The sequence below is a fragment of the Erpetoichthys calabaricus genome, chromosome 4 (assembly GCF_900747795.2).
Source record: "Erpetoichthys calabaricus chromosome 4, fErpCal1.3, whole genome shotgun sequence".
Lineage (NCBI taxonomy): Eukaryota > Metazoa > Chordata > Cladistia > Polypteriformes > Polypteridae > Erpetoichthys > Erpetoichthys calabaricus.
Window position 1 is genome coordinate 199,690,713 of NC_041397.2, and position 19,234 is coordinate 199,709,946.

At 37.9% G+C, this 19,234-nt stretch overlaps 1 protein-coding gene across 1 annotated transcript in view; it reads left to right on the forward strand.

Annotated features, from left to right (window-relative positions):
- Window positions 1–4,590: 4,590 nt before the first annotated feature.
- LOC114650497 (neutrophil collagenase-like) overlaps window positions 4,591–19,234 on the forward strand; it is a 46,082-nt gene continuing 31,438 nt past the window's right edge. Inside the window, exons 1-4 of the mRNA XM_028800161.2 lie at window positions 4,591–4,703; window positions 14,372–14,613; window positions 17,517–17,665; window positions 17,801–17,926. Coding sequence (XP_028655994.2) covers window positions 4,596–4,703; window positions 14,372–14,613; window positions 17,517–17,665; window positions 17,801–17,926 — 625 coding nt within the window. The 5' untranslated portion in view covers window positions 4,591–4,595. The remainder of the gene's footprint in view (window positions 4,704–14,371; window positions 14,614–17,516; window positions 17,666–17,800; window positions 17,927–19,234) is intronic.

The window sequence follows — 19,234 nt, forward strand, 5'->3', positions numbered from 1 at the left end:
GACAATTCCTTTGACTTCATGCTTGGTTTGTGCTCTGACATGAACTGTGGGACCTTATATAGACAGGTGTGTGCCTTTCCAAATCATGTCCAATCAACTGAATTTACCACAGGTGGACTCCAATTAAGCTGCAGAAACATCTCAATGATGATCAGGGGAAACAGGATGCACCTGAGCTCAATTTCGAGCTTCATGGCAAAGGCTGTGAATACTTATGTACATGTGCTTTCTCAATTTTTTTATTTTTAATAAATTTTCAAAAATCTCAAGTAAACTTTTTTCACGTTATCATTATGGGGTGTTGTGTGTAGAATTCGGAGGAAAAAAATGAATTTAACACATTTTGGAACATAATAAAATGTGGAAAAAGTGATGTGCTGTGAATACTTTCCGGATGCACTGTATATATATATATACAGTGGTTGGGTGGAGGTGACTAAGTCCGTATGATCAAAAGGGGGGGGGGGGGGGGTTATCGTTAAATTAAAGTGCATATGTCCTTCTTAAGTTGGCATATGCTGGGTTTATGTCCAAGTGTCTGTTGATGGCATTTTCATCTGATAGCCAAGACTCGGCCAACTCTCTGGCGCTTTTTGTACTGGCCTTAAATTTTACTTTCACGTTGTCCAACCCAACCCAACCCTGAATGTGTTGCTATATATTGCCTTTGATTGTTGTACGTCTAAGCATTATCCTCTGATGAAGACCCCTGATAGGGGTTGAAAGCTCAGGAATAAAAACTATTTTATGATACGTGATTCGTTTTTTCTCCCTTTGTGGATCTCCAACTGCAAATATATATATATATATAGTAAAACCTTGATAATCCATCACTCAGTTAACCGTCAGTCTCCAGAGAAAAAAAAAAAAACTATTACTACTGCCACATGATATGCTGCGAGCTGTGCACATTGGAACAACTCTCTTTTTGCTAGCACATAGTGTTTTCCCCAGCACCACGTGTCATGCCGCATTGTATACCTTCAGCTTTAATAGCGTTTCATAGCTTTTCTCTTTTGTTGTAACTAAACTACTATGCATTGTTATGGCCGATAAACATATGCGTGTGGTGTTGGAATTGTCACAAAAAATTATTATTATTAAATGCTTACGACACGGCAAAAGTGCTTCAAGTATTGCTTCAATTTACAGAGTAGGAAGAACAACAGTGAACGATATAAAGCGCGATGCCAACAAAATTGAAAAACATGTTGAAAATGGAAACCAGTGATGGTAATGTTATTTTGTATTAATGTTAATGTTCTTCTGCATTGTAATTTTCTTTTTAAATTCTGTTACGTTATGTTTTTTTAATATATTGTGATGTGTAGGCAGTTTGTGATGCCCTGTGTGGGAGCAGAAAGGGTGGAATGCTGGGTGATAGAACTTGGTGAAGGGTTTCTGTTCTGTGAGGGATGGACACGCCTCTTAGGAGATGAGTGAGAGGTGAAGTTAGGAGAAAAAGGAAAGTGCGGCAAAAGGAGACAATAAGCAGGAGTTTTTGCTGTGTTGAAAAAGACAGAATGTGAGTGACAGGAGATAATTATTAGTGGGAAAAGCTTTCTTTTATTGTTTTGGAGGTGTGCTCAGACAATAGAGTATAAGATAGGGCACTGTTTGTTATGGAATGAAGACTCCAAGTAAAACGTAGAAAACTCCAGTACCTCTGAGTTGTATTTGCTTATTATGTTTGTCATTACAATCTGGGGCACCATTATGCTGCAGGGAAGATGTCATCTAGCATCAGCGGGAGACAGTGTCCCAAAGTATCTGCCTTCCCCCATCCTTCCGCTCTTTGGCCGTCCATCACAGTATATAAATACTGTATATATAGATACAGTATATACACACATACACACACACACACATACACACACACAGCTCCCCAAACACCTGACACAACAGACAGAGGCACAACACAGGCTTTATTCAGCTGTGGGAAACACCTTTTCTTCATTTCCCACCAATGCAGCACAGCACAGTAATAAGCACAGTCCCATACAATATACATTCTGCTTTCTCTCTGTCTCTTCTTCTCTCTTCTTCTCTCTCTTTCTTCCACCTCCACTCCTCCCTCAATCTTCGTCCTCTTCTTCCTGGCTCCTTGAATGGAGTGACACGGCTCCTTTTATAGATCACCTGGAAGTATGTGGCGGCAGTCCTGCAGAGGAGGGCTCAGCTCTTCCCCATGGCCTCAGCAGGGTTGAGCTTCCATGCTCCAAACCTGTGGCACCATAATAAACTAGAGGGACTGCCCCTGAGCAAGCTCTTTACCCAGGTCCTTTCATCATGGAGGCTTCCCGGCTGGGTAAGAGCCCCAGCCATCTGTCATAATATATATATTATGACGAATGGCCAGGACCATTCTGCCGGGACACCAGCTGGGTTCAAGGACAGAGAGAGAGACCATATTTAGGACAATATCTTTTGAGAGACAATAGAGGCCAGACACCCTAGGTTGCTACAGAACCATGGATCCTGGCAGTTGTAGTTTGGAGCAGCCCTGTTGGGTTCTGTGGGTGCCACCAGGGGGTGCTGCAGGTATAGCTGAATCATTTGCAGTATCACTTCCGCAACACCAAGAAGTGCAGCTGGAAGAAGGTCAAGAAACACCTGGAGCACTTCCAGGTGTGCTATAAAAGGAGCCGCCTCACCTCTAGTTGGAGAACCAGAGTTGGGAGGAGGTGGACAAAGCTTGTAGAGGAGAAGTAAAGAATTCAGAGAGAAAGAGAGAGGAAGAAAGGGACTGTGTACTGTATATTTGGTGCTTCCTCATTGAAGAATAAACGTGAGCTGTCTTGAACATGGACTCTGTGTCTGTCTGTGTCAGGGTTGGGGGAGCCGTACGCCCCCTGGTTGTCCACTATATATATATATATATATATATATATATATATATATATATATATTTGTGTGTGTGTGTGTGTCTGTGTGTACAGTATATATATGTACATTATATTGTATATGAAACAAATCCCAAGACTAAACTGAGAACACTGCATGACCAATTGGCCCAGGCCTTCAGCCAGAAGCAGCCTTGCAGCATCCAGCATGAAAACAATTTCAGATACTTGAAAAGAATAGTAATTTTCAAGATAAGACATTATCATTGTTGAAAACATTTTAACAATACAATATATTACGAAGGGAAGCTTATTCCTCATGTTGAACAACATCTAGTGGGGCTGAGCCCAAACGGTTCTTAATGCAGACACACAACTGGTAATTTCATATTGATCTGTCTACAACAAATAACAGGATCCCTGTATAGTCTAAGGAGACATCCTCTTCCCAGGTATGCAGGAATTCACAAGGAAAAATGTGCATACTCTCTACAGACACCATCCAGCTGCTGAAGTTGATCCCAAGCTGCTAGAAAAATATACTGTAGATGTTCCACATTAGTAAGAGAAAACCCTCTCAGGCTGAAAATACAATGGACAACATTACAACACTTGAGGACAATAACCAGGTAAAATTCTTTTGAGATATCCAGCCCTAACTCTAAGTATATTCTAGATGTAAACGTTTCAACTGAAAAAGTCTTGTTACCAGCATAGTTCATAAGATGGTGGACAATCAACCTAAACATGTTTTATTCAATACTGATCAAGCAACTTTATTAATAAAGATGGCATCAAGAATGTAGGTGAGAGGAAGCTGCCTTCGGAGTGCTGTTCTTGAGGAATCAGTTCAAGTACCCCTTTAAATTAATACAGATAATAATTAGATATGTTATTTATACCAACACAGAGTAACTGTCTACATGAAGTATGTATGTTTGGTGTGGGCTTTTCTTTAGGTGTTCTCATTTCCACTCATATTCCAAAGATCTCATAGCTAAGTTAATTAGCAACTCTAAAATGGCTTAGTCCACAGGCTGATTCCTTAACTCTAATGGTGAAGACCATTGTGGTCCCACCCTGAACTGGATTAGTGGTGTTGATAATGTTATGCCATGTTATTTTTTATAATTGAGCGCACTTGATCTGCTCAAGAACTAACTTAGGTGCCACATGGATTTAATGATTTTTTTAAAAAGATTTTACTCTGATTCCCCTAATATGTTAATTTGGAATGCAAAGAACATTGGAATTCAAAGAGGTGTGATGTCTCAGTTGCTGCTGTTGAATCCATTACACTTGCTGTTGTTCCAAAGCAATATTGTTCCAATAAAGCAAAGAATATTTATGCTGTCCTTTTCTCTGGTCACCCACAAGGACTCTAGTCACTCTTGGTAATGTACTAAACTGGTTTCTTCATTCCATCCTGCTAATAGTAAAGATCTAGCTAAACACAGGCCGGCGCAATTAAGCTACCTGTTTTGATGGCTCTAATTAAAGATAAATCCTTCCTCCAGTACGACACATGAAAGCAGTCCTATTTATTTAAACCTCCATGTAAAATTCTGTCTGATGTTTTGTCAGTTTACCCTATCCGTGTTGACCCTATCTCATAGTTTAAATGTCATTTTCTTGTTTGGACTTGAGCCACTATATGGTGGGCAGGCAGTTACATCTGGTTCACTTGTATTTAAAGTGAGTGCTTGTAGGCTGATAATAAACGGTGGCTAAAATCAAGGGGCCCTGAGGAAGATGAGTAATCGCTGGATCCCTTTATATGTTTGTTTGGAGCTGTCTTTTGTACTAAGTGCACCACTCTTCTCTGTGAGGAGTCAAGAGGACAATGTGAAATATGCAGAGGTAATTCAGTTTATCACTTTGCAGAGTATTTATGCATTTAAGAGATGTCCTAAGATCATTTTGAGGAATACAATTGTAATTTATAAATGTAAACCTTGGGCAGACTGACTTTGACACAGATCCATCAATTTGTCACACAGTAAGTGACTTCTGTAAATTTCAGAAATTGCTGTAAATTTACTATACAGATTGATATGATTTTTTAAAGAATGCACTTATTGGAAATAATAACTGTTACATTTACTTTGGGCTTTTCAAGAATAGATCTTGCCTGAAATATGTATGTATATATACATCTTATGTGTATGAAGTGAACACAAAGGGAGTGGTATAGTGGACTTTTTTTTATTCTTTTTTTGCTATTTTCAAAGTTAAATATTAAATATATTGTCATTCTGGAGTGTGCATTGCTAGTTTAATTACATAATATCTCTCTAAGAAAGTCAAAGTTAGTAGTAGTCAATGAAGAAATTGAATATGCCACCTTAAAAATATTGCATGATACTAATTAAAGTGCATTGCTGATGGGCAACATGGCCATGCAGTTGCTAGATCTGGTGCCTCGCAGCTCCAGGCACCGGGGTTTGGCTTCTACCCTGGTCACTGCCTATGCAGAGTTGAGCAGTGTTCAGATCTCTGGGTATGTCCAAATCACGTAGATATGTTTGTGCTATCACTAAAGTGAGCCAGTGTAAGTGGATGCCTTGGCACAGACTGGCATCCTGTCCATGGTTAATCTTTGCCTTGTGCCTAAAGCTATCAGTATATGGTCCTCCTTCTCACAACCCTGCATTGAGCATAAAAGGCTGTGTGTGGATGAAATGATAATGGCTGTTCAATAATGGATTCATGTTTTAATTCTTCATTTGATGACACCGAGTGGTTTGCATACTGAGTGTGAAAATATCAAAATTCCACTAGATCTTTTTTATAATCTTGTTTTATTTGCCTGTTTTCCCAAAGTTGATATTCATATTTATGTCTGTAGAATGAGTATAAAACATATAATCAATACTGAGTATGACTGTTATGACTAGGCCTGCCAACTCTATTTCTCTGGAAATGAGGACATTTGGGTCAAAAAATGAGGACATTTGAGGACACCTTTCCCTATGATGCCATAATACACCTTTATACAGTCTTATGTTTTTTTTTTAAAATAATATTAACCTTTAGTAGCAGATTATCACTATAATTATGATATGATGGCCACAATCACAGTCACTGGCAAACTAATAACCCATTAAATATTTAGAATATGTCAAGCCTCTTAAATTAACAGACTTCCTTTCTTATACACATGGTAAATTCACTTCTAGTAAAATACTCTTTTCAGTTTAGTTTATTTGCATTTATCTACATTTTTTTAGTACCAGGGTGTTGCACCGTGTTAGCCATTATGCAAGCTTTAGAGGCAACACATATCTTGCCTGAAGAGGGGGCCTGAGTTGCCCCAAAAGCTTGTATATTTTAACCTTTTTAGTTAGCCAATAAAAAGTGTCATTTTGCTTGGCTTCTACATTCTTTTTTTTCCACTGAAGCTATTTTTCTCAGTATGTCTGGGTTCTTGGATAAATATGAATAGAAATGTTTACATAGCATGCTACTGAAATTGAATCTTATGAGCATTAGCCTCTTAATTGAATCTGTTCTACCCTTTCAAAAACAAGGATATTGCTGTTCATGTAGTTTGTGAACTTGCACTTTCTTTTCGGCATAGTGGGTATTTGTGAATTTATGTAAATGAAAGAATTATGAAAATATTATTAAATTACTTGAAGAAGTGACTTATTACTTGGTCAACTGATAACTAAAAGATATTGCATTTATATGACAATAAATGTGTGATTTTTTTTTAATTAACTGAAACTTTAATAGTTGACTCATTCATTTATAATTATAAATCCATTTTGGAACAACAGGTGGTAATAAGAATATTTTCCATTAAAAAATTACAAAGCAGTATTTACTCACACTTAAATACAACAGACTGTACGTGGATGTATGAAATTTCTTGTTTAATGAAGCTGCTGAAAGATGAATCGAAAATAAGATCTCACATAGAAAACCTGAAATTGTAATTTCAATTTTGAATAAATTTACTTAGTAGTGAATTAGGATTACAAATAATTAAAGAAAGAAACAACATTTATAATGAACTGCCAAGTTAGACAGATATTGACTATTCTCGTCAATATCTGCATTGTTTACTACTAGAATGGAAGTGAAGATTCTGGGAAAAAAGTGTGCTTACTACTTCTGCAAATACTGATTGGTGTATGGCTTTCGATTTTTAGCAATGATAAGGATATTGAAATTTTCAAACTTTAGGAGCCAACATTCTGGACATTTTCAAAATGTTATAAATTCCTCCTAGACAGTCCATGGCATGTTAAAAATAAGAACAAGTCCAGGAAAATGAGGCCTGTTGGCAGCCCTAGTTATGACTGCTAGTTCAGAAGGAGCCCTCATTCCAACCTGAGCAACATTGTAAATTCCCGAGATTACAGAAGCAAGTGAAAGACGTTAAACTAACTGCTCATGAATTATGTTAAAGCACAGTCAATCCAGTTTTGTTAGATAATCCAAATAAATGAATGCTGTACAGGGTTTTGCTATTCACAAGGGTTTCCTGAGGGCAAAAGATGCACCAGGGTGGCACAGGACAGGGTCACAAAGAAAATATCTGGAGATGACAGATATGTGCCATATGTGCATGTGCCAGTGTGGAAATACAGGAGCCTCTTGGGGCTCTAGGCAGAGGCACATTTACAAGGAAGAGATAGTGGTGGAAGCTTTCCTTGAAGGCAAGTTTATCAGTTACCCAGTAACTGTCCCAAAAGCCTTAACCTTTACTAACAGAGAGACAATGGCCAGAGAAGGGAGGCAAGAAATGCCTGCTTCTGAACAAATGGCATGGTGCAGGAACACATGGCACCAGATGTCGCTTCAGAAGGGTCACAGGTGTAGGGATACAAGGGACTGCAAAACGGGATAGAGTCTTGGTTTCCCTGAAGCAATGTTATGGGAATTCCTTAACCCCTTTAAGGGATCCTGGGAGTTTTCTGTACTAAAAGCTCTACGGACAGGTGGTAAGTTGGGGTGAAGGGACAGATGATGGGAGGTAGAGAGTCCAGAATTTAGGGACTTCAGAACAGGAGTGGTTGGGTGTAGTTTTATGATAAGAAAATTGGTAAGCAACACAAGTGGCAGATATGAGTTCAAACCAAAACATTGCTGTAGTTTTTTGTTTCTGACACTTTGCGCTTTCCTTGTGTCTGTCACTCTTGCCTGTTAATTTGTTATTAATAGCATCTTTTTGTTTCTTGGCTAATTGGATGTTATTGTGTAAGTGGAAAGCATTCAGAAAGCAGCCCCAATACTCAAAAACCCCCAAACCGCTCAACAATCCTTCAAAAAACAAACATAAATAAAAGCTCAAAATAACAGTGAAAGGAGTTGTGAAAACACAAAGTATTGTGATTTTGCTAGGATCTGCACTGGCAGTCGATGATTCTTAAATGCAAAACGTGGGTTCAGAAAATGGCTATAACTGCATGAGTGTTCACTGTGAATGACTGACACCCCAACTCTGGTTCCTGTCTATTGCCCCATCCTTCCAGGATATATCAGGGTTCCTACAAAACTGAACATGATTAAGCAGAGTCAAAAACTGATAAATGGAGGGACTGATGAATGGAACAGCACTATATAAAAAATAGATGTGAAACGCACTATATAATAAAGGCACTACATAATAGAGATAAATGCTGCTTCAGTATGTCTCCCAAAAACTGCACCCCCTGCCCAAATTATTTTCACTATCCACCACTGACAATAATAATGAGTCGAGTTTTGAAGGACTGTAAAGTCCTACCCTCTACCACACTGTTTGACAAATTATTCCATGGCTCTGTTGTTCTTTTGTGTGAAGAAGTACTTTCTAACATTTGTGTGAAATTTACCTTTAACAAGTTTTTATCTGTGTTCTGGTGTTCTTGTTCATTTTAAAGTAATAAGTAGGATGAACTATACTATTTCTGTTTGTAATTTTAAATACTACACTCATATAACCTCTTGATCTGCTTTTGCTAAACTGGAAATGTCTTCTTTGTAGCATGTAGTATTCCTGGTAAAGCCACACTAGTGTGTTAAATCATTTAAGCATAACCTTGTTCATCTTATACTCTGTGCATGTAACGGTACAGCCAATCAGCCTTCTTGATCGCTTCTGTACACTGTCTAGGTGTAAATAGTGATGAGTCCACTATGACTCCTAGATCACTGTCCTACTTTCAACTTTCAGATCTCTCATTGTGTATTCCAAACAATTTTAATTCATAGATAATACCTTATATTTACTTACATTAAATTTCATCTGCCACATATCTGCCCAAGGCTGCATGCTATCCAAATCCTAGTTTGGTATTGTAATTGAACAAGCTTGCTGCTTATATTCTCATTCACAGCATTTATATGACCCCTGAGGGACACAACTTGTGACATCATTTAATTCTGATAAGGTTCCTCACACTGCAACCTTTTGCTGCTAGTGTTTATGCTTTATATATACTTTATGTTAGGTAAGAATTCCAGTAATAAACTGGAGTACTCGTGAACAAGACAGGATGCTATAGAGTAGGCAAGTCAACATAGTGTAGGGCCTGACCCTTCTTCCACATACAGGTGAACAACATGAGGAAGACAATGAAGACACAACTTTTAGTTTATTAAAAAAAAGCCAACCCTAGTATAAAAGTATTCTCAGCACGGCCTTTTAGCCACTGTGCTGATAACTGGTAAGAAAAGTGTGTAGAGACTGAAGGAGCAGACAGAAAAACCGCTCTCCTGGCAGACGGATGAAATGTTAAAGAGTGCAGATTAAAAATCAACAAGATAAGAAGGGGAATGGCTTTGTCAACCAAACTACGGTAGATATAAACAAGGTATGAACTATTGATTTCAAGATGTGTTCATATAATTATTCTTTTTTATTAATTTATATTTCCCTGTGTACTTATTATTAGCACCTATATTTCTGTCACACCTTTTAAAAATTGTCTGAGAGAACTTGGATGGTGCATGGAAGGTTCTTGATGACTGTAACACTTACTGTACATTTGTTAGATAAATGATCTCTGATTGTGTGTTTTTGGCCTCCCATGCTTTATTCTGAAAGAAAGTTTCTAGCAGGTTAGAGTATACATATGGATGTTTTTATTGTAAAATCAGAAAACAAGAATCTGTCTTAATAACTGCCACATACTGGCACCTGGTGATCTCTGGGTGCATTGCACGCCTGATTTTCAACATTCATATTTAAAAGGCCAAGTAACTTGCACTGCTCACGGACTACAGATACAGTGCAGCATGCAAGTGACTCTCCATGTGCTGTGATTTAACTGTGCCTGCTTTCTTTGTTGGTGGTCAGACACAATAGGCTTGTGCTCCTCTAAATAGAGGATATGAAGAAATTCTCCCACTGAATTCTCCACCATTATCATTAAATGATCAGTGGTCCACTACACAATATAAGGGCACCACCTCATAACAGCATTGCAAGCCACAAGTTGGACTGATAAGAAATACACCCTTAGAAAAAAAAACTACATTCAGGATATTTCTGGTAGATTAAAGGTTTTTCAGCAGTGATGGGCTTTTTCCTCCTGTCAGGTAACCTGTATTTGGATTCTGAGGCTGGTTACTTTTAGGCATCATATGGTACATATGTAAAAGAAAGAGGGGTATATAATGTATATACATTGTGAGAAGAAGAGACAAGAGACATGGCAAGGTTTGGGGCAGCCACCCGTATAATTCAGTATCCTAACTGCAAAAGTAAATGATTCGTAGTTGAGTCAAGTTTACAAGACAGAGTCCAAAACAGAACTGACTTCCAGGGAAAAGGTGTGAGGCTTTATAGGAAGTTTGGGGGAAGTGATGTCGTCCTCGGGGCCGGGACCGGAAGTCATGTCATCCTCGGGACCGGAAGTCATGTCGTCCTCAGGGCCGGGACCGAAAGTGATGTGTCCCGAGTCGAGGTGGTGGCTCCTGGTGGGATTTCCCGGGAAAGGCCTGCAGGGAACTCAGAAAGAGCATCAGTGCACCCGCCACCCCCTGGGCAGACGTATTATCATTCATCTCTAAGCCCTTCAGCTGCCTCCTATGCACACTTGTGTGACAACTTATATACATTTTAAATAGAAAGGCACTGTATAAAACATAGATAGATAGATAGATAGATAGATAGATAGATAGATAGATAGATAGATAGATAGATAGATAGATAGATAGATAGATAGATAGATAGATAGATAGATAGATAGATAGATAGATAGATAGATAGATAGATAGATAGATAGATAGATAGAATCCACCCTTTATTCCTCAGTCAAACAGCTGTCAAATGGTGTCATGGGGCACTTTTAAACTAAGTCCACTGCCCAGTTACTCCATCTTTGTAGGTGGTGAACTAGTATATCTGACACAACAGGCAGTGGTACTGATGTTATGTAGACATTTCACGAAATGGGGTCAGATATTGCCCAACTACAAAATGGAAGCTGGCAGAGAAAAAAGTTGTTCCAGGGGTGAAAGTATCCTCTTGATGTAATTGGTATGGTTAGAGTCCCCTTGTTTAACATCAGAGATACAAAAAAGAAACCCATACCATGACATTTTAAAAATGTGGCCTCTATTGTTGGTTAGATAGATAGATAAACATACAGTATCTTATAACCAAATCTATCATCTGAACCAACAGCTGTATGGCTTATATTCTAACATCTCAATAGAGCCACACTGCCTGAATAGAATAGCTTTCCTGCCGCAGTGGTACACCCCCAACAGTACTTTTCACTGGTCTGGGAACTGCTCTCATGCTTGACTAAAATAAAAACACATCTGCTGGACATGATACCGAATGACATCTTTAAAAAAAGAACACTTTTTATATTGAAGATAAAAAGAAAAAAGTTCTCCTGCTGAGCAGCTGGTAAAAATGCTTCCAGCTTTTAATTTATCATCATCATTTTGAGTCTTTAGTTCACTTTCCAGTGAAACCTGATACAATAATAACCAAGAGAGCTCAAAAGACAGCATTGAAAAGTGGTCTGGCTGCAGGCAAAAGTAAGTATTGTTCAAATACTGACATTGGACTAACATGGAGTAGGTATTCACAAAGTCAGTCCAGAGGAACACTGTGGCTACTGTATCTCATTTCACGTGACTTCTTAGTCAAAGTCCCACACCTGTGTTTAATTTTAATTCCATTTTTGCCTCATTTTGTTACCTTGCCCAAGGCACTATAAAGATTGTTCAAATGAATGCTATCTGTTGTGCAGCTGTGGAGTTTGCTGTTTCTGCAGTTATCAACTGCTTTTGTGGGAATTTTGTTTATTGCTCTATTGTCTGTGCAGAAGTTGTGATTTCTTTTCTATTAAGTTTCAGCATTTTAATTTTTAACATTTGCACTGTTGTATGTTCTAGAACAGCTCCTATTGTAGATCAGTACACCAACCAAAGCTGATTTCTGCTTTGCACCCATTGCTGCCAGGATGGGCACTGACTTTCCCTAACCATCATATGGAAATAGATGAGTTATTAAAATCCATTCATTCACAATTCATTGGGTGCTCAGTATAGGATCTGCATGTGTTCATCAGAAAGAAAAACAGTGCTATAGGAGAGCCTCCTGTGGTATGCCTCCACGCCCAGAGAACTATGACAAAGAGAGTACAATGAGAACAAAAAGAAAGAAGGAAAGCAGCTATCTTGTGTTTGCCATACAGCTATAGGATGGAGAAAAGCAGACTGAGACTGTGGCTGAACTTGCCATACCAGTAAAACATCCATGGAACACCCAGCCCTGTCAGGTGGCATGTTAATTAGCCAGCAAAATGCAGTGAACTTGTAATACTTTTGAAGTTCGAAAGTTGTGAGGGAATTGTCACCCTCAAGACAACAAGATGCAGAAACTAAGTTGCTAAGTGTGACAAACAACATAATTGTTGTGGAATTTGCTTCATCAGAGGATATCAGAATGTCATTTACAACACGAGAGACTCATTTTTGTACTGTGGCTGGTGTGACAGCCTGACTTGAACTTCTCAAATAAATCGTGCTGTGTAAGGTCAGACTGAAGCTGAGTGGTAACTACTTTTTCAAGTATTTTAGAGAGAAAGGTTACATTTAAAACTAGTCTAGAATTATTAAGTGTATGTGGGTCTACCACAGGCTTTTTAAGTAATGGTCTGATAACTAACATTTATAGTGCATATGGAACTACGCCATTCTGTAATGAAGTATTGATAATGCTAAGAATAGGTGCTGCCAGAGCATCAGTTTTGTTAGGACTGGGTCTAAGGAACAAGTAGTAAGTTTCATTGTAGAAAGGTATGACCAAATTAAAATTACTAAAGTGTGTGCAAAGTGAGGCAATGGCCTCCTTTACAAGTAGAACCTGGGAATACTATCACTGCACTGTTTGTTGGGAGCTCTTTTGGGACACCATGGAAACCAGTGTTGTCCTCCCCCGACAGTGCCCTCAGTTGGCACCCAAGGACACAGACAAGGCTGCACTTCTGAAGTCCAATTCCCATGCAGCCCTTTTGGGTGTCCTGATTGGATTCAGGAGCACGGCAACCTTCTGTGTGAGTGTATGAACTGCTCCACGTTCATTCAATCTATTCATTATACCTCGATCCCGGCCGAGACAAAGATTACAGAATGCTCTGGCTGGGTTGTGTCTTAAGTCATGCATTCCTTCCATCATGGCCTCCAAGGTGTGCAAAACATCTGTCTCCATACCAGTCGGGGTGCCCTTCCATCCTCCGTGGCACTTACAATATTAACTACAGTATATATGTAAAGTATTCCATGATCGAGCAACATCCAGCCTTGGTTACTGTCATACACCTGACACTGCCAAAATAGGGTACAAATTTGGGGTGGAGTGGTGGCTTTGAGGCTAAGGATCTGTGCTGGTATCCTGAAGGTTGCCGTTTGAATCCCCTTCACTGCCAAAAGAGATCCTACTCTGCTGGGCCCTTGAGCAAGACCCTTAACCTGTAATTGCTCCAGGGGTGCTGTACAATGGCTGACCCTGCGCTCTGACCCCAAGGGGTACGAAATCTAACAAATTCCTAATACGAGAAATCAAAAAAAATTCACCAGACTGGAAAAGAATTAAGTGAGTTTTGATAATGGACTGAAATGCATTCATTTTTAATGGAAAGTCATAGCCTATCCAAACTAAAAGTGCCACAGGAAGGAATCATCCCTGAATGGTTTACAGTTCATTGCAGGGCAAACAGATGCAAACAGTCATAACTAGACTGGTTTACAGTCATCATCCACAATAACAGCATGTCTTTGGACTCTGGGAGGAAACCTCAGTCCATAGAGGAAATGTACTTGAATACAATAAGAACATGCATCAGAGCTTGGTTGAAATAATCTCACTGATTTTATCATCACAATTAGTACATTACCCATTATTCCTGAACCCTTTACTTAATGAAATATTTTCACTCTCTTAAATTATTATTTGCTATACAATGTAACTATTTTCTGTCAGATTGGACACATATTAAAGTCAAAGAAGATGTGTATACCTCTAGCACCAGGTACACCTTAATTCTATTTCTTCTGTATTCTTTCTTATGCAGGAATATCTGAAAAAGTTCTATAATTATAAACCAGATCAGGATCGTGGAAAATCAAGACGGAGTACCAATTCTGAGAGCTTTCAAGGCAAATTAATGGAAATGCAGAAGTACTTTGGACTCAGAAGAACTGGAGAGCTTAATGAGGAAACACTAACCGCAATGAAAAAACCAAGATGTGGTCTGTCAGATGCAGAGGATTATGGAGACTCTACAAGATGGAAGAATGTTAATTTGACATATAAGTAAGTATTAATTATGACAGTCTATTTCACATCTACACATGACAATTGTCAAACGAGTGTCATAGGCCACACTACTTATATTTGTAGGTTGTAATGTATTTTTTTCCATCCATCCATCCATCCATTATCCAACCCGCTATATCCTAACTACAGGGTCATGGAGGTCTGCTGGAGCCAATCCCAGCCAACACAGGGCATAAGGCAGGAAACAAACCCTGGGCAGGGCGCCAGCCCAGCGCAGGGCATAATGTATTTTTTTATTAATTATTTTTTTAAACATATCTGTCTATATCAGGTGACTGGACTCTTTTACAGAACCATTTACATGCAACAAAGTAATCATGAAAAAGTTTTATTGTTGTATTTATTCAGCAGAACTGTAAAACTTGACATACCAAATAATTATTAAGATTTAAGAGCTGCATGATTAATTTGGGATTTCAGACTGGCCCCATATAAGCAAGTGTGGGTGTGTGCTGAGTGCACCCTGTGGTTGGCTTACTGGGACCCTAAATGGTACAATGTAAAAGGATAAGAAAATGCATGAATGGATGGATGTGCAATGAAACAAGAGCATGATGAGAGCTATCCCGGAATGAAAAAGCTAAAATTCTCCTTTGCGTCAAATAAAGTACTCTCTATCTATCTATCTATCTATCTATCTATTATATAGTCTGTACATAATAATGTAATATGTGTCAAATTAGGGGGCTCAAGTTCAAGGAGTACACGTTTCACAGAAGTAGCAAATACTAAAATGAGAATTTTGAATGCCTGATTGCACCTACAACATCTTAATGAGAAAGAACCACAAATAAATGAATGTGGAGGATTCTTCAGCCCTTTTATCTCTCTCTCAGTAAAGGAACCAGGTAGGATCCTGTTCACAATGAAGTTAAACAGGCATGGTTTGATATTGATTTGATTACAGTATTTTACTGATTTTATCAGTAGGAAATTAAAGATTTAATAATTGTGCAAATTTTATTCCTATAAATGGTTAGGCTTTCTTACTATATGTTGGTGTAGATTGTCCTCCTGGGTCTCCCTGCACCACCACGATTGCTGTACTCGTTACATTCACACCATTAAAGCCAGAAGTGAAGCAAATTGACACCTTTTATTGGTGAAGATGGCCCTGCCTGGAAAAGCTTGCATATTGTAATTTACTCAGTTAGCCAATAGAAGGGGTCATTTTGCTTCACTTCTCATTGCATCCATAAATGGCTATCATGGTACATCACTCTACTACCATTAAATAAGCAAAAAGAAAAGCAAAACATAGTTACAAGCAGTGTTTTTCTATAAGAATTTTTTTTTTGTTTAAGTGATTGATTTTATTTTTTAGCTTTTATTTAGTTTTAGTTTTTTGCCTATTTCTAATTTGAGTTTTTCATTCTCTTTTGTTTTCATTTAGTTTTAGTTTAGTTTTTTAGTTTTTCCGTAATCATCTTTTAGGTTTTGTCACTCCAGCAATGTCCACATGGACACAGTTTTGCAAGTGTAAAACACAGTTTTCTTTATAGTTGTCAAATTCAATATCATTCATGTTGCACCTGTCAACTTAACGCATACAATTTTACTGTCTGTGACAGAACGCCATTTTCTTCTGATAATGTGACAGTTCAGGGCTGCCAGTATAATCAAAAAATGCAATAATAAAGTAACAAGCATGCTCTGATTTCATATTTTACTTTAACCTGTAACCACTTTAAGCAAATGGTTATTTCATTTGAAAAATATTTTCTATTTTACTTTTGAGATTCCCTTTGTAAACACTAAGATCTCCCAAACATATACACTTTATTTATTTTTTTAAATCTAACGCTGACTATATGTCATCTACCCATTTCAAAACACTGAAAGGCGTCTATTTTAACAGAATTATTTTTTTGCTTATTTTTTGAAATACTTTTGAAGTCACTAGTTGAACTGTGTTAATTACAACAATAGCAGAAGTCGAGATGAGCGTTTTTCCACATATATACTGCATTTCTGCATGCACACTGTTTACATGAAATACTGAAGATCTGTTATAGCTACATCTCAGATCATTCACTTAGTGTGGCAGTGCTACTCTCATGTACAGTATAAAAAATATGTCCATGTAATATTCATTTAGTACTTGTTTGTCTTTACAAATTGAACAACCATTGCATGGACCTTAATATGAAAACAACCAGGTATTCTGATATAAATTTGCTTTCAAAACTTCAATGAATGAGCTTCTGTTATGGAAAATACATAGTAAATAAAAAAAAGCTTTGAGTCATTGCTATAAATGAAATGCAAGGATGTCTTTAATTATACCAACTGCTGGAGGCTCACTACGTAAGCAGCAAGGCCCTCCATAGCAAGTCTGGCTAGTCTTAAGAGAACAGCTCCTGTTATCACTTAGGTTCATTTACATATACTGTAGTAGCTAGTAAGCATTTCAATGCCACCAATGAACAGTCAGAAAAAGGGTATATTCTAGCAATACCCCTCTGCCATTAAATAACATCCAAAAAGTCTCAAAATAGTTAATTATTAAAAGTCTTGTCTAAACATTTCATTTAGAGAATTAGACTTCTTATGCGTAAACTGTTAACATAGAACAAAGCATAAAGGTAAATGTTATATGTATGATCTCATTTCCTAATATAAAGTGTGCTGCTGCGGTGGGCTGGCACCCTGCCCGGGGTTTGTTTCCTGCCTTGCGCCCTGTGTTGGCTGGGATTGGCTCCAGCAGACCCTGTAGTTAGGATATAGCGGGTTGGATAATGGATGGATGGATAGATGGATAAAGTGTGCTGGTAACAATGAAGTCAGGATGCCCTAGCATAACAGGCAGGCAGTTTCAAGCACCTTTCTTTTTCTTTTTCCCCTTACAGCTTCTTTTATGAGTAATGCTTTCTTCGCAGGATAGAAAATTATTCACCCTCAGTAATCCCTGTGGAAGTAAAGAAAATTTTCAAAAGTGCTTGGAGAGTCTGGAGTGATGTAACACCTTTGCGCTTCAAAGCAAGGACAAAAAAAGATGCAGACATTATGATTTCATTTCAGCGTGGAGGTGAGCAACAGCTGAACTTCTAAACAAAGCTGTCAATGTATTTATAAAGTTATAATCTTTAATTTTGTGTCTAAGTTAGAAGTGAAAAAATAATCTTTTAAGACTTAGATGTTTTAAACAGCTTTTCTACTGTAGATCATGATGATAACTCCCCTTTTGATGGACATGGTGGAATTCTAGCCCATGCCTTTCAGCCTGGAACTGGCATAGGAGGAGATGTGCATTTCGACCATGAAGAAATCTGGACCGCAAATTCAACAGGTGCAGAACAGTTTTAATATTAATAGAAAACACCCTAGTACTACAGCCAATTGCAAGGAAATTGGAAAAATGAATGCTGAAAGTACTGACAAAAAATAAGTTTTTAAGTGCTAAAATTATGAAAGGAAAACTGCAGAGAGTCAGAGTGGTAATAATCTCTAACATGAGAAATGTGCACTCATGAAGAGTGTGGGACCCTGACCACCCAGTTGCTATTGCAGTTAGTCCTTTTCAATGGTTTGTGAATATACATTGTCAAATGTTCCTTAAGGCCATTAAATTACTTCACCTGCATACTGTATTGAAAGTCCTGTGAAAAAATACAGTGTTGAAGATCAAAGTAAGCCTGGTTGGGACAAATTAAATGGTGAGCAATGGGCTTTGGACTTAATGATTCTAACATTCTCCCTAAAATGATCAAAATGTTTCTGGCCTTTCTCATAAATGCACAGTAAACTGAATAATGCCCTTGCTGAACTGAATCAAAAATGAAGAAAGTGCTTCACTTTCAAATATTCCACAAACAGCCATCATATAGCATATGGTATCTGTGGGCACTTTTATGGAGCCCCGCAGGTGTCAGACAAAAAAAATCCATCTGTATTCTGTAGTTTCAGTATATTCTATGTTGTTCAGTGCCATTATCAACTAGATTTTTAACTTACCTTTTCTTCTATTAACGTTTCCACCATTGACTCTGGAATATCACGTTCTTGGAGAAAATTCCATAAATCCATTTTCGTAACTTCTCCTGTGTTTGAAAATTGTTTCAGGACTCCTCAAAAGAACATTACAACTGTGGTGGTCTTTCTACTAGTTCTTCTTCCAGCTCATTGATGTTAACACACACCTTAAAGTTCACTGAACTGTATACCACTAAAACTGTATGGGGCTCCGTAATAAGAACTGGAATGTAAGATGGAAAAATAATAATAACGTGTTCGAACAAAGTAATTCACAACGTGGCTCCATACTACTGAAATAAGTCCTAGAGAAAAAAAATCAGTTCAAACGAGTTACGTAATTCATTCAAACAAGTTAATAATTTGTTTGTGTGAGTTAATATTTTTTTTGAACGAGTTACGAAACTCATTCAAACAAGGTCGTAATTTGTACAAACTAATTTTGCTTTTGCATTCTTTTTTTCTTGAAACCTACAGGGCTTCTTGCATTTTAGGATGTCTTCAAAGAATTATATAAGTCCCGTGACAAAATTTACCAAAATATAATTTGTCCTGCTGTGATGGGGTCTTCCTTCTGAAACTCTGAATTGAATTAAGAAAGATTTTAAAATAAAATTGAATTTGA